Consider the following 13,482-nt stretch of genomic DNA (forward strand, 5'->3'; position numbering starts at 1 on the left):
TCAAAAGGAATGGGAAACATTAAGTGGGGGTGTGAAGTGCACTGCCAGGACATTACCCAGGTCACTTAAATGTGAGTGATGGAACTTTGAAACTTTCAACAGTTGCTTGCTAAAATCCATCTAGAAATACCAAATAGGCCAACAGAAGTGGAGGGTGAAGCTACCAATTGCCAACTCAAATATTATCGTGCCTTCAAATTTAACCTATGTTGCTTTCTGAGCATAATTCATGTGCCATTTTCTTGAGTGGTATTTTAATTGCTTAATTTAGTTTTAAACAATATCTTTCATAAACAAACTAAATCAAGCTGTTTATTACAGCATTTAATGTAACGTATTTCATCCACAAAGAAAAAAAAAATGTCCCTAACTTTCCCAGCGAAATCACTTCCCCTAACCCTCCTGGGGGCTCTTGGTTATCATGTGCCTGTTGCTCTCAATCCTGTCGCCATGACGACGGGGCGGTAATCGCCATGGTGAGGATACGTTCTCCCTGCTTGCTGTCTCGGTGACCCCCCACCTAGCGGCTCTCTGTGTCTCTCCTGCCTGGTTTTCAGTGTGATAGCATCTCTGCACTTTGAGTTTACGTACCGGCTGCGTTTGATCATCAACTTGGGGAAAATGCTGACTTTATGTCCCAGTGATGTTTGGTGAGTCATTCCCGGCCCAGATCATGGGTTTCTAATTTCAGATTTACCCCCAGCTGGGCCATGTGCCATAGCCTGCTGTCACTTTTCCATGAAGTGGGGGTGGAAACAGAACTCTGACATCTACAGCGCGGGGTAACGTCCCCCCCCCCGACACTCAGCGTGTCATGATCCAGCGGTCTGACAGCGGGGAGCTGAACCCATCTCCAGAAACAGCGCTTTCCCCAGCCAGCCTGACCTGGCCCGCTTCTCCAAGCGGTCGGCCAGCATGGGAACACAGGCCTGCTTGGGCGCTGTTCAAGTCCAAGTCAGTCCGGCACAAAGCACCGAAACCTGGCATTGCTGAGGGGTTCAAATTCACGTAAGCAGAACCAGAACAAACGTATCATATCCAGACATTAGAGGGAGCACTGGCCTGTTACTGAAAAATAAAACCATGTAGCTTGCTCTGCTTTGTAATGTATAATCCAGTGCCTGAGGCTGTATCTGCAAATCCATTAGGAGACTGTCTGTAGATTATAAAATAATGAAGATGGATAGCAGCCCGGATGAATCATTTATTAATGTAATCCTGCAGCATCATCATATTAATAAGACAACGACCCGAAACTGGTAGGTTGACCATTGCCAGTTCATTTCACCTTTTACATTTGACCATTAATATTACTCCATTTTGTCATTCAAACAGATCAGTCTATCAGTCAATCAATTGATCCATCCATCCATTAATCCATCCATCCAGTCATCTTTCTCTCTATCGTTTCCCTTTCTCCTAGCATCCCATTGGTGATTATGTCATACCGCAGCCTGTGTGGCAGGTGATGTCACCATGGTCCTCGAAAGATCATCCCAACAGTGTCTGAGGCTAATAACATCCATCCTGGGGAAGGCGCTGTTGTATAGTTACCCAGGGCAATTAACTCGATAAATCTGAACTGTCGACAGGTCTGGCTGAGTGCCAGGAATCGGTGAACAAAGTGGGTCTCTGACACCTCATTTAGTGGATTATCCGGCAGGCGAGAGGGAAGCCCGCCTTTAAAGACTCCTTCTGAAGAGTCTGCCGCCAGCCAGCGTGAATGAGACTCCATAAACGAAGGCACATCGCTGGGGCACGTTAAACATTTTGGAGAAAAAAAAGAAGCAGTTAATTAGATAAAGGGTGAATTATGAAAAGCAATAACGTGCATCTCATTCATATGAAAATGAGGCTGTTAGTGATCTAAGAAACCTGAAAGTCAGAAGCTTTACACAAATGACCCCCCAATAATCACTATCTGTGTTATCGCATTTTTCCCCTGCCGGTCCTCGCTGATGTCCATTAGTGTTGTAGCTACGTTTCTCATGCCTGTGGACCAAACTGCTTGCCAGGACTGCAGGACAAAATGCTGAGAGCCCAACCTCTTTATGGAGGTTTGCCAGCCGTTCAATCGTTGGCCACCAATGACCGAACGCAACTGGGCAGATTAAGGGGATCCCTGGTGACAGGTGGGATCCCTGACAATGGGTAGATTTAGGGGATCCCTAGTGACAGGTGGGATCCCTGACAAAGGGTGGATTTAGGGGATCCCTGGTGACAGGTAGGATCCCTGACAACAGGTAGATTTAGGGGATCCCTGACAATGGGGGGATCCCGGGTGACAGGTGGGATCCCTGACAATGGGTGGATTTAGGGGATCCCTGACAATGGGGGGATCCCGGGTGACAGGTGGGATCCCTGACAATGGGTGGATTTAGGGGATCCCTGACAATGGGGGGATCCCGGGTGACAGGTGGGATCCCTGACAATGGGTGGATTTAGGAGACCAATTTGGGGGATCCCTGATGATGAGTAGATTAACGATTCCTGACAACTTTGCTGACTGACAGTAAATTCATAGACATTCATCCTGGTTCATAACAGTTTTTTTTATTTCATTTTTACAGAGACATTTAAACATTTAAAAACAACATAACTACAGTTGATTTTTTTGTTCATTACATGAGACAGTTTTCTTATAAAATAAACATACAATAGGCAAAAAAATAAAAATAAAAAACTCTGCAAAGCTTTGTGCAACACATCAGAAATTGAAAGCTAACCAGGCAGAAGAGTGTCTCTGTACATAACACAATAAAGATGAACTCATACAGCTATACATTAATGGGGCGATAGCATAACAGTTACCCTGCTCTGTACAGATTAAAAGAAAAAAAAACGAAAAAACGAAAGACTTCACGAGGGTAGCATGCCCACACAAAGACACCTTCCGTCACGGTCCTCGGCGTGTAGAGGGCTGGCCGTCACCCTGGTGACCTCTCGTCTCACTGGGTGCTGGAATTCCTGCTCTTCCCTGGTCTTCCCTCACCACTGAACATCCTCAAAGAATTAGGTAGCTTTTAAACGTCACTATTAGACCCTGAGCCTCGGGTACTCAGATCTGCTGGAATGTCTGGGGCATCTGCAGGTGGTTATTATGGGATGTCTCAGCATAGAGCCACCACCTGGCTCTACTTTCACCTTATGAAGGTGTCACGAACACAAAGGAGGGAGGCGGACTCTGAGGGGTTCCACATAGATTTTGCATGGATTCTGATGTGGATCTCTCTCTCTAACGTGTCAAAATAGGGAGGAATTCTTCTTTGGGAAAAAAAAGTGCCCTGACTCTCACCTCTGACTCTCGTAAACAGTGATCCCCAGTAAGTGTTCACGGCTGCTCCAACTGCATCACACACGATGTTACTCTGTCCGTCGGCACTATTTGGCAGAATCGATGAGTGTCCGGTAATACATATAATGTCCCAGAGCAGGAGGTACAGCCATGGAAAGTAAATGTCTTTTTCACCATAAGAAAAGTTTTTGTTATCTATACACTTTTAGAGTATTATTACTTTCTTTCTTTAAAAAAGGAGGAAGATACTACGAAGAGAACGCACTCGGGATCAGGATGGAATGACCGGAAAGTTGAGTACACAACCAGATAGGATACAGAACCGGATAGGTTACAGAAACTGGATAGGAAACAGAGGTGGATAGGCTACAGAATACCAAAGCTAAAGGGAGGTAAGATGTCACACATCTGCAAACGTTTCCAAGGCGACAGGGTTCCGAAGCAGTGGCTTCGCTCAGTCCCGAGGGGCCCAGAGTGCAATCTATGTGGCACACTCTGTAAGACGAACGTACACAGACCATGAAGCACTGTGATGCACTGTACAGGAATTAACATGTCAGAGCGCCACCCGCTGGCAGATGCCGCGTCAGGTGCTCCGCTTCTCTTTGCATAACGCTCAGTTTTGGTGGGACGCAGGTCAGCACAAATGACGCTCCCCGAAGCCTGAGGAGGCTCAAGGGGTCGGTAAATGCATAGGCTCTATCCCAGGGCCCTGGCAAAAGCAAGCGCCCCCCTCGCCTTGGGAAAAAGAGAATGGTCAAACGTATTAAATCTGGACAATTGATCCTCCAGCACCCCCCGCTCATGAAATTTTAACACCAGTGTCTCTCTCCCCCCCCCCCCTCCAATTGGTAAGCTCTACATCTTGTGCTCCCCCTTGGTCGGGAAGTGTTACCGCCTGCACCCCGCATGTCAATTAACAAATTATTGATGCTGCATTGTTTTTAATTCCCTCTCGTTTCTCTTTCGGCTCACAGAAAAACATCAGGGGGTCTGTGTGGGGGCTCAAGCCAGTTTCCCACAGGGATGAATGTGCCCCGGGGAGCTTCCTGTGGTGAAGAGAGCCTCCCTGTGGTTTGGGGTGCATCACGTCCAGCCCAGCGGACACCGCACATGTGACCCGTGAACCTAGCCGGGCCGAATCTGCCGCGGGACTCGCAGCAACATGGGTAACATCGGGGGCCTTAGCCGGCTACCATGCTAACTTATTTTACGGCAATTAACAGGTTGCTAAGGAGTCGGAGCACCACCTGGAACTGTCCAACCGGACACCTCTGTCCAAGACATCCGAATTTCACCAGCAGACGGGAAGGGAGAACATGGTTGTCGTCATGGAGTTTGCAGGTTTTCAAAGAAATCTGATACATCACAGAGTGCCTCGAGAGAATCACGTAGAGCAGAACCGCGACTCTGAAGGTGAGGGTGGGGGGGGGGGGGGGGGGGGCGTGTCATTAAACATGGCTGGCTTTGTCATGCTTCTTCTGACGTTTTTAAGACATTAGGCTCTTTTAAGGGGGGCATCTTAGAGATGTGCCTCCAATTCCTTGTTACCACCTCAGTATTAAGATCTGTTGTCCATGATTGCATTATCACTTTGGAAAGAGGACAGTGACCTGCAGACGATCCCGCTACTTGTGGGTGCTGACCTTGACTCACGTCAATACATAAGCGATGCACATTCGCGCAGTTACGCTGGTGCATTTATCTGACTGCATCTACGAACACACCGGTGCTACAGGTATCAAAAAAACAAGAAAGTTAACATTAAGAAAGACTTCAACACTAAAAGTGCGCTCACAAGAGGCAGACTTCTAAGGTTAATACTGCGAGGTCACCCAAACCCCTGTCGAAATTATCCAATTATATCGAGCAGAGCGGTCCTCCATCAGCCAATTAATTTGCAGAGTCACCACCTTGAGTTATGCGGTGGTGCGTCGGAGCTCGGTAGGTCACGCGTGAGGCGGGGGCAGCTGTTTCACGACAGTGATGGCCAGATGGCCCCCATCACGCCTGCTTAACGGCATTTGTTTGCGGAGGTGGGGGGGGGGGGGGTATCACGAAAGGCCGTCCAATCAGCAGGCCTGCTTTCATATAAAAACAACAAATAATAATAACTAAAATAGTACCAGATGTTAAATGTCTGTTCCCCGTACCACAAAATGCCTTGAAACAGGGAGTCTAACGTGGTGTTTGCATTATGGAATGAAGAACTGTGTGGCTACACTCCCCTCCGCCACGGGATGCTGGTCTCCCTGCCAGAGTGACTCCTTCACGAAGCAGCTGTGAAAAGCCCACTCAGAATCGCGAGCGGCCCCCTTTGCTGTGGCTGACAGCTGGCGCTGGCTGAGGAGGGGCTACCATTTGCATAAAACTAATGAGGAGACGCTTCGTTGTTCCATGTGCTGACATGGATACACTGGACATTATACACAAAGTTGCAAAAAACAATAATAAAAAAAGGGAATGGAGAACTCTACATTTTCTACTGAGATTTCTTTGTACATTGAGTATTTTTGTGTAAATGCCAAGAAACAAAGTGGATATTCTTAGACCCTCCTACGTGTAGTTTAATGATACTAATATTAAACTGAATATTGCTATCTGTCCTCAGTCTGGAATCACAGAGCTATTGCACGATAAACAGGGTAAATACTGGAAATTTATGGCACTCTTCTAGAATATTCTGCATCAACAACAACCAGATTAATTAAACAATAGTTAAAATGATTTGGTTCACTGGTCAGGAGAGAGCGAGTCGTTAATTTAATTAAATAATTCGTTCAGTCATCTGCGTTCCTCTCTGCAATTTTGTGGTTTATTCTCCTTACCGTCGACACAAGAGCAACTATTCTCTTTAATACTGTGAAATAAATAAGTTAGACGTTAGCGATTTTTTTAAAGCCAAAATGGTATCACCATCATCAGTAAAAAGTATACAAATAAATAACTGTGGCTTTATGAAAAAATCTAATATACCAATATGGTATGGAGGAATCACATCATCATTCTTAAACAGGCGCTTCATATTGTCACCTCGGTCAGTAGGCACTTTGTATCGTCTGGCTGAAGAGTCCATTTCAGTCCCGTCCTTCCGATGGCTCATTTAAATTCGCCAGCAGCAAAGCGCAATCCCGGTCAAAGCCCGTAGGCCACCCTAGCCGCCCCCCCCCCCCAATATACTTCACCGCCCAGTTTCACTGTGTCTTGGAGAGGGTAGGGGTGGCACTTTGCTTAGTTGGTGCCCCTTAGAAGCCACCCTAGGTGGCTGGTAAAGGGTGAAAGGGTGGTCCATGGGTAACAGTACACCTCCCTTGCCCCACACGGGCATGAGGACTGATGTCCCCATGACGCCTGTGCCTTTACACTGTCGACGCAGATGTTAATCTGGGCGGGTGGGGTCCTCTGTAACAGGCAGGGGGCCACAACACACCCGTTGCACCTACGACCATGAACAACGTCAAATGAAACATTTAGGGCCGCGGAGGTCGATCCGGAGCGCATTTATAGACCATGGACTGAAATACCATGTCACCTGTGAAGGTTCGGCGTGATTGGCTGGCGACCGACGTGTCTGAGCACAGTGGGAGATGGAGGTCTGTACTGCACAGTACTGACATGCTTTCCCCGAGTCAGGAAGACAGTGAATTTGGGCTCAGGTTAAAAGCCGCAATCAGAAAACGTAACGTACTCCAGACCTGGACCCCCCTCCCCCCCCAGCATGAGAAGAAAGATGCAGGAGACCATAGTGAAGACGCCGGCCAATGGTACCGAAAGCCTGCGGTGAAGGCAAACTACTTTCAGATACAGCTGCATCACCAAAACCTCGTTCTGCTTTTCAGGCTGATAGCGATCACGCATCGGACACCTCGGTTGAGTTCTGTGCCTCCAACCCCCCCCCCCCCCCCGAGTGATGCTCCACCTGGCTGCTGATCTCACGGATGGATGTGCTGCTTTCCGCCAGACTGTGTCCCCTCTTGAAGACGGCCGAGTGATGATCTGGCTTGGAATGAGACGCCCGAAATGGCAGCTCCTCTCTAGATCGCTCCTCTTACTTGGCCGTGGCTTGCTGACCTTCATTGCATCCTACTGGAACATCCAGGAATCGATAAACCATCAACCAGTGAATTAAAACACTGTGACTTTTTTCCAAAGTGTACAAATAAGCCATTTTTCACCCGTCCCATAGCTAATGATAAGTGAAAACAAACTCGCAGTCTATTGAGACGTCCAGTACTGCATACAATACGATGAAACCACGTGGTGTGCAGGGACCTTTCCGGCTTGAACAAGTCAATCCTTCACACACTCTAACCCCACTCCCCATCCCACCCCCCACCGTCCCACTCTATCTCTCTGTCACAGTGCAGGACAATCCACTGTCCTTAACAGTTGTCATTCCACAGAATGTTTGGGTTAAAAACAAATTAAGAGTGAAGACGCCTTCTCACTTTTGGGAAAGTCTTGAAATTCCTTCAAATCCAGTGGGACTCTTAAAGTTCCTCAGACGGCCAATAACAAAATAAAAACAAAAAACAAAAAGTAAACAACAAAAAAAGCCAAAAAATGCATGGTTATACACAAGGGTGCGGACTCCTCCCGAGGACTGTGATTGGCTGGCAGAGAGGGGCGGTCCTCGTGGGGGTGGGGCGGCTGGAGATGGACGTGCTGGTAGAGGTAGTGATGGAGACGGGAGACGTGGGGGACGGCAGCGGCGGCCCAAGTCCTATAATAAGTGAGCCTCGAGACGCAGCCAGTGGAGCCCCTGCCTGATGTAACGCACCAGGTCTGTCATGCTACTGTGCTGTGTGAGCGGCTCCATCACCGAGTCCAGCTCCAGAAAGAACTCTGAGTGGGAGAGAGAGAGACAGAGTGAGAGAGTGAATGAACAGGAAGCGTGAACAGGGAATATACTGGGGAGCACTGGAGGGAATTGAGGTGGCAAAGACCCCCCCCCCCCCCAGCAGTGGGTGGCAAATTCTCCTCCTCTGAGGCTGAGCAGTGCTCACTACAGGCTGTTAGGTCAGGACTTGGTTATACAACAAATGGCTTCCGTGTGGCGCTCCGTTCTGGGCTCATGTATTCGCGAGCGCTGTGGCGGATGGCAGGTTCCCCCCGGGCACCTTGGCTCTCGCGTGCCAGCCGGTCCGCCGTGTCCCAGTGCTCGTAGCTGCGCAGCACATTGTTGGTGATGTTGACGTGACTCGCCGCCATGTGGTGGATGCGCTGGGGGATAGCGACGCAGCCGCTGGGCGAGGGGCCTCCAGGACCAGTGCCGCTGCTCACCGAGCTCACGGGCGACGAGCTCAGGGACATGGGTGACGGCGTGCCTGTGCCCCTGGGGGGAGAGGAGGGCCATAGGTCAGGGGTCAGGGATCAGAGGCTAGGCCGGGGCATGCTGCCCTTTCACTCATCATCATGCTATCAAATTAGCTTGTTTACTTATTTATCCACTACGCAGTGAGCAGGCTCTGGTTGTTTAACGTGTAGCTAATTAAGGTCCATTTCAGAGGACCAGAACCAAGCACGTTCACCTTTCCTGACCTTTACAGACAGGGTTCACTATGAATACACAGACTGTGACCTGACTGTAAGATCATACCGGCAATTTATATAATGCATCAAATCGGAAAACAGTGGTACACTACTCCCACTGACCAGGGGAGGCGCCTGTAACTCTTTGTAGGCCTCATGGGGGGGGGGCCTGACCTGGGACGACCTCGTCCCCGGGCCTGTGTATTTGTCCCATAATGCCCTTCCAGCCAGGCTAACCGCTAATCGCTAATGCTGATGTTGGCTGCCAGGGCTCTGAAGGGGCTCCTTCTAACTGAACAATTATGGGCCTCTGTGCCACTGGGAGGTTCCAGCCATCAGTCAGAGGCCGCATTCATCAGTCTCTCAGCGCAGAGCCCGACAATCCGGCTCCGAGTACCGTCATTCCGTGCCGAAATGGGACGCACTCCCCCTGCAAACGTAAATTATGCCCCCTGTCAGCAGTCTTGCTCGTTCCGGGCCATGCTGAGGTTTTTACTCAAACAAACAGTCCCTGGAAGGAGGAGAAAGCAAAATAATGTGTGATTCATGACTGCGGTGTGGGGGGGGGGGGGTCAGACGAAAGGTGAACAAACAAAGCCTGGAATGGAGGCCGACTCAAATCTAATGCTGATTACAGCTGCAGCAGGTGGGGGTCCAGAACCCCCCCATACTGTAGCTCCCCCCGCTGCATGGGCAGCAACCTTACCAACAGCACAGGGGGGTAAGTCACCACTGAGCCCTGGAGAGGGCTGTGCTGAGGGCCCATCACCCAAAATCGACCCCTGACTTAAGTTAAACACAGTATTTAACTTAGCACTTAGCTAGGTTCTAGTACATTCTTACGTTCCACCTCCCAAAATTAGACTGTGCTCTCACAGTGTGATTGGATATCTTGCCATGTTTGACAGGGGCTGGACCCTGCACCAAGTGTGTCAGGGGCTGCTCATCCCGCCACGTCCAATTGGGGCTGGACCCCATGCCACATGCGATTGAGGCTGCACCCTACAGCACGTGTGATTGGGACAGGACACTACAGCACAAATGATTAGGGCCACATATAATTGGAGTTGGACCCCATACCATGTGTGACTGGGGCTGGACCTTACGCCACATGTGATTGGTACTGGTCTCCCCGTCATGTCTAGTTGGGGCTGGACCTGTGATTGAGATTGGACCTTACAGCACGGCCATGCCACATGAGATTGGGGCTGGACCCTATGCCACATGTGATTGGGATTGGACACCACATCATCTGCAATTGGGGCCAGACCTTACACCACATACAATTGGAACTGGACACCACATGAGATTGGTGCTGGACCGTATGCCACATGCGACTGAGACTGGACCTTACACCACATGTGACTGGAGCTGGACCCTACACCATGTGCGATTGGGGCTGGACACCATGCCACAAGTGATGCACACCAGGAGACTCTGAGTGTCAAGATGGCACTGGGCCCACTTACTTTCCATTTGCTCCCAAGGGAGAGGGCGCTTGTGACGGCTTGGTGGAGTTCTGAAACAGAGACAGTGTCAGCAAAACGCATCTCCAGTTTCCCCTCATGAGCAGACCACCAGGCGAGGCCCGTGCCCAGCGGTGCAGCTTTGGGCTGAGAGTTACCTTGAAGTACTCCATCAGCGAGCGGGAGTACTTCATGGCGTGGTCCTTCTTTAGTTTAAACATCCTCAGATAAAGCAGGGATAAACACCGGTAGCTGTAGACACAGACAGAGACACGCGATCAACACACGATCGACTTCTCAAACCTCCACTCAATAACAGACGCATAATATCCTAACTAAATTTTAAACCATGTGACACAAAGCAGGCAACATAAATGTGAAACTGAAAACCCAGTTTATGTGATGCTGCCGATCAGCAATGGTGCCCATTGCCCCACGTAACTGTTGCCGAGATACCAGCAGTGCCCAGTATGTTCTGACCCCCCTCCCCTATTCACAGACCCCTTTCCTGCTGATTGAAGCAGCGGCTGGTAGGGAAATCATGAGTTATGTTGTAATAGCTTAATGAAATACAGAATAAAGGGCCACTTTAAGCTGATTAAGTGCTTCAGCTGTGTTTAAAGCTCCTTCAAGATAGAGCCGATTGTACTGGATATTTAAATAGCATTTTAGCAGGGCTGAGAATTTACCATCTGATGCTTTTGAACAGCGCTGGGTTTCACACTCCACTTTTGGGGGGGGAAGGGGGGGCTGGGTCAGACCCACATGTGCACGCGCATGTGTGCGTGAGGGGGCAAGCAAGGTAAACAACTTACCACAAGACGGCTAATTTCTTCTCTGCAACGGTTGCAGAATGGCTGGTGAAGTTCTTTAACCTCATGGCGTACCTTTAAAAAGCATGTCAGTGTGAAACTCTCCAGTGACACTAGCGAAGGCCGACAGTCTGAGGGAGGCGCTATTTCCTGAATATGCATCCCTAACTCTAAACTTATCCTGAACACCTCTGGCAGCCTCCCGTTGTTTCAGTAACTATCATGGCTGCACGGCGATTTCCTAACACAGCAAGTAGAGTAAGGACGACATCATAGCTAGCTAGTTGGTTAACAGAACATGCTGCGCCAGCATTTCCTAAATAACTGATGTGTTTATTTAATATTTAGTGTAGTGACTGCTTGTGCCCAATAGGGGGAACAGGACCCACCTGATGAGCTCAACCGTCTCTGAGTACATGGTGTAGGGTGACTTGGCTTCCAGGGGGTCCCGCTCCATTGCGTTGCCGCACTCGATGAACGAGAGTGCGCCATCTGCGTAGTTTACCGCCTTGCCGAACTTCTCCAGCTGCGCGGGGAAGAGGTGAGGGTTGGTGGTGAGTGAGGGGGTTAGGGTTAGGGAGTCAGTGGAATGCGTTTGGGAACACGGATGGTAGCACTGAACCCCAACATTCTCAGATTCTGACAGGGAACAAAAAAAACTCATCTAGATGGGTCATTACTACATCATCATTATTACAGTGCTACACCTTCACCACCATCACAGTCTTTAAAAGCACCATCACCTCAATCATCATCATCATTTTTGTGACCACTGTCCTCTGTTAACATCCCAATCCCGATGATGCTGCTAGCCCCCCCTACAGGTCTTACATGGAATGTCACATTTCTCACAGTCCCTCCTGCCAAAATGCCCATCCTTTCCGTTTCATGGCAGTGAAGGAGATTTGTGGGCCCCTGTGAGGTCTATTAGTCGTAAATGAGCCCTGTAACGCAGGCCGCTGGCTGGCCTCTACATCCTGGCTAATCAGCTCCCCTTGCCTTGCCTTCCTGTCATGCTGCAGGTCCCCGACCAGATTTGTGACCAAATAGATGGCTACACATCTTCAGTATGGCGACATGTCTAGGGAGAGATAAACCATAGGCAACATTTTCCATCTTCCCGTGGAGCAGAGATCGCCCAGGTTCAGGGTTAGCACCAACCCGTGTTTCTGCTGGTTCTGGGCACTCGGAGAGTCTGTGTTTCATTGTCCGCATATGCTAACTAGGTACATAATAGTATATTGTGCCATGATAAATCGTGGTGCAAATTTATGACAATTCAAATCAGAAATTTAAAAAATAAACCACAAAATTGCAGAAAAGATTATTAACAGGTTGCATATTTTACTTAGCTTTTCCTAGCTGTAATGGTGCTGTTTTGACAGCAGAAGGTGCAATAACTTGGCCTTTCCCTGTACCAGCAATCAACTAAACAACCTGCAGAAGTAACACCTTGGAAAGGTGACATGGTTAAGAAAAGCCCTATGTGTTAATAACTTTTTTCATTTTTAATAAAAAGAATATTTCAGTTAATAGGCAATAATATTTTACTCCAACTTTTACAAATGTTTGTAAATAGTTATTGTAATGTTGTAATAATCGTGGGAAAATCAAATCGTAAGCCCAGTATCCTGAGTCATGAATTGGGTGAATCGTTACACGCCTGTTGCTACAGCCGGGTAAGATGTGTTCTTAGGCTTTATAGTTTAATGAACTCGTAAGGAGAATCAGCCCTCAGTTCTCTTTGCAATGTCTGTGAAACTGTCCTACGCATCCAGTAAGCCTAGATGGATGATTTATTAATGCAAAGAAAATCCACAAGCAGGAGGTAAAACATGGTGCTCTGGGCTTTGACTGTTGTGTCAGGGGCCCTGCGAGAGATGGCTGGACCCTGAGCTCTGCATATAGCTGTTTGCAGCCCCACACGCCGATGCTGAATCACAAGAACATATTGTCAGGCTGCAATCCCTACTCCGCCACAACAAGACCATCTCTCTCTCACCCTCTCGCTCTCTCTCTCTCTCTCTCTCTCCTCCATTTCATTGAGCAATCCGATCTTTTCCCTCAAGGGGTTTAACATCTGTAAACTGCTGCCCTGATCACAAAACATGGATACATCAGCCATTCATCTAGATTAGGGTCAAAGGGCACACAGGGTACAAGGCGGGGGACAATCTGGACGGGACCTGGGACAGGTTTGTTATTTCTGTGGCCCCACTCAAAAAGTCAGCACCCCCCCCAAGATGTATCTATAACTCAATAGCTAACTAGCTAAACAACTAGTGAGTTGAGTCAGAAGATCAAAGCTAGCTAGTTGGTTAGCAAAATATGCAGCATCAGCATCAGCTACATAAAGAATGCATTTATTTAATATTTG

The 13,482-nt window shown here is 48.7% G+C and overlaps 1 protein-coding gene across 3 annotated transcripts in view; it reads right to left on the minus strand.

The window, feature by feature from the left end:
• Window positions 1-4,732: 4,732 nt before the first annotated feature.
• The window catches only part of aff2 (AF4/FMR2 family, member 2), a 119,292-nt gene continuing 110,542 nt past the window's right edge, over window positions 4,733-13,482 (minus strand). For all 3 annotated transcript variants that reach the window (XM_023819909.2, XM_023819908.2, XM_023819910.2), the window contains exons 16-21: window positions 11,495-11,631; window positions 11,109-11,180; window positions 10,452-10,545; window positions 10,297-10,346; window positions 8,416-8,630; window positions 4,733-8,140 (exon numbers count right to left, since the gene is read on the minus strand). In XM_023819909.2, the coding sequence (XP_023675677.2) occupies window positions 8,019-8,140; window positions 8,416-8,630; window positions 10,297-10,346; window positions 10,452-10,545; window positions 11,109-11,180; window positions 11,495-11,631 (690 nt within the window). In that variant the 3' untranslated portion in view covers window positions 4,733-8,018. The remainder of the gene's footprint in view (window positions 8,141-8,415; window positions 8,631-10,296; window positions 10,347-10,451; window positions 10,546-11,108; window positions 11,181-11,494; window positions 11,632-13,482) is intronic.

Source organism: Paramormyrops kingsleyae, chromosome 10 (genome assembly GCF_048594095.1).
Source record: "Paramormyrops kingsleyae isolate MSU_618 chromosome 10, PKINGS_0.4, whole genome shotgun sequence".
Classification (NCBI taxonomy): domain Eukaryota; kingdom Metazoa; phylum Chordata; class Actinopteri; order Osteoglossiformes; family Mormyridae; genus Paramormyrops; species Paramormyrops kingsleyae.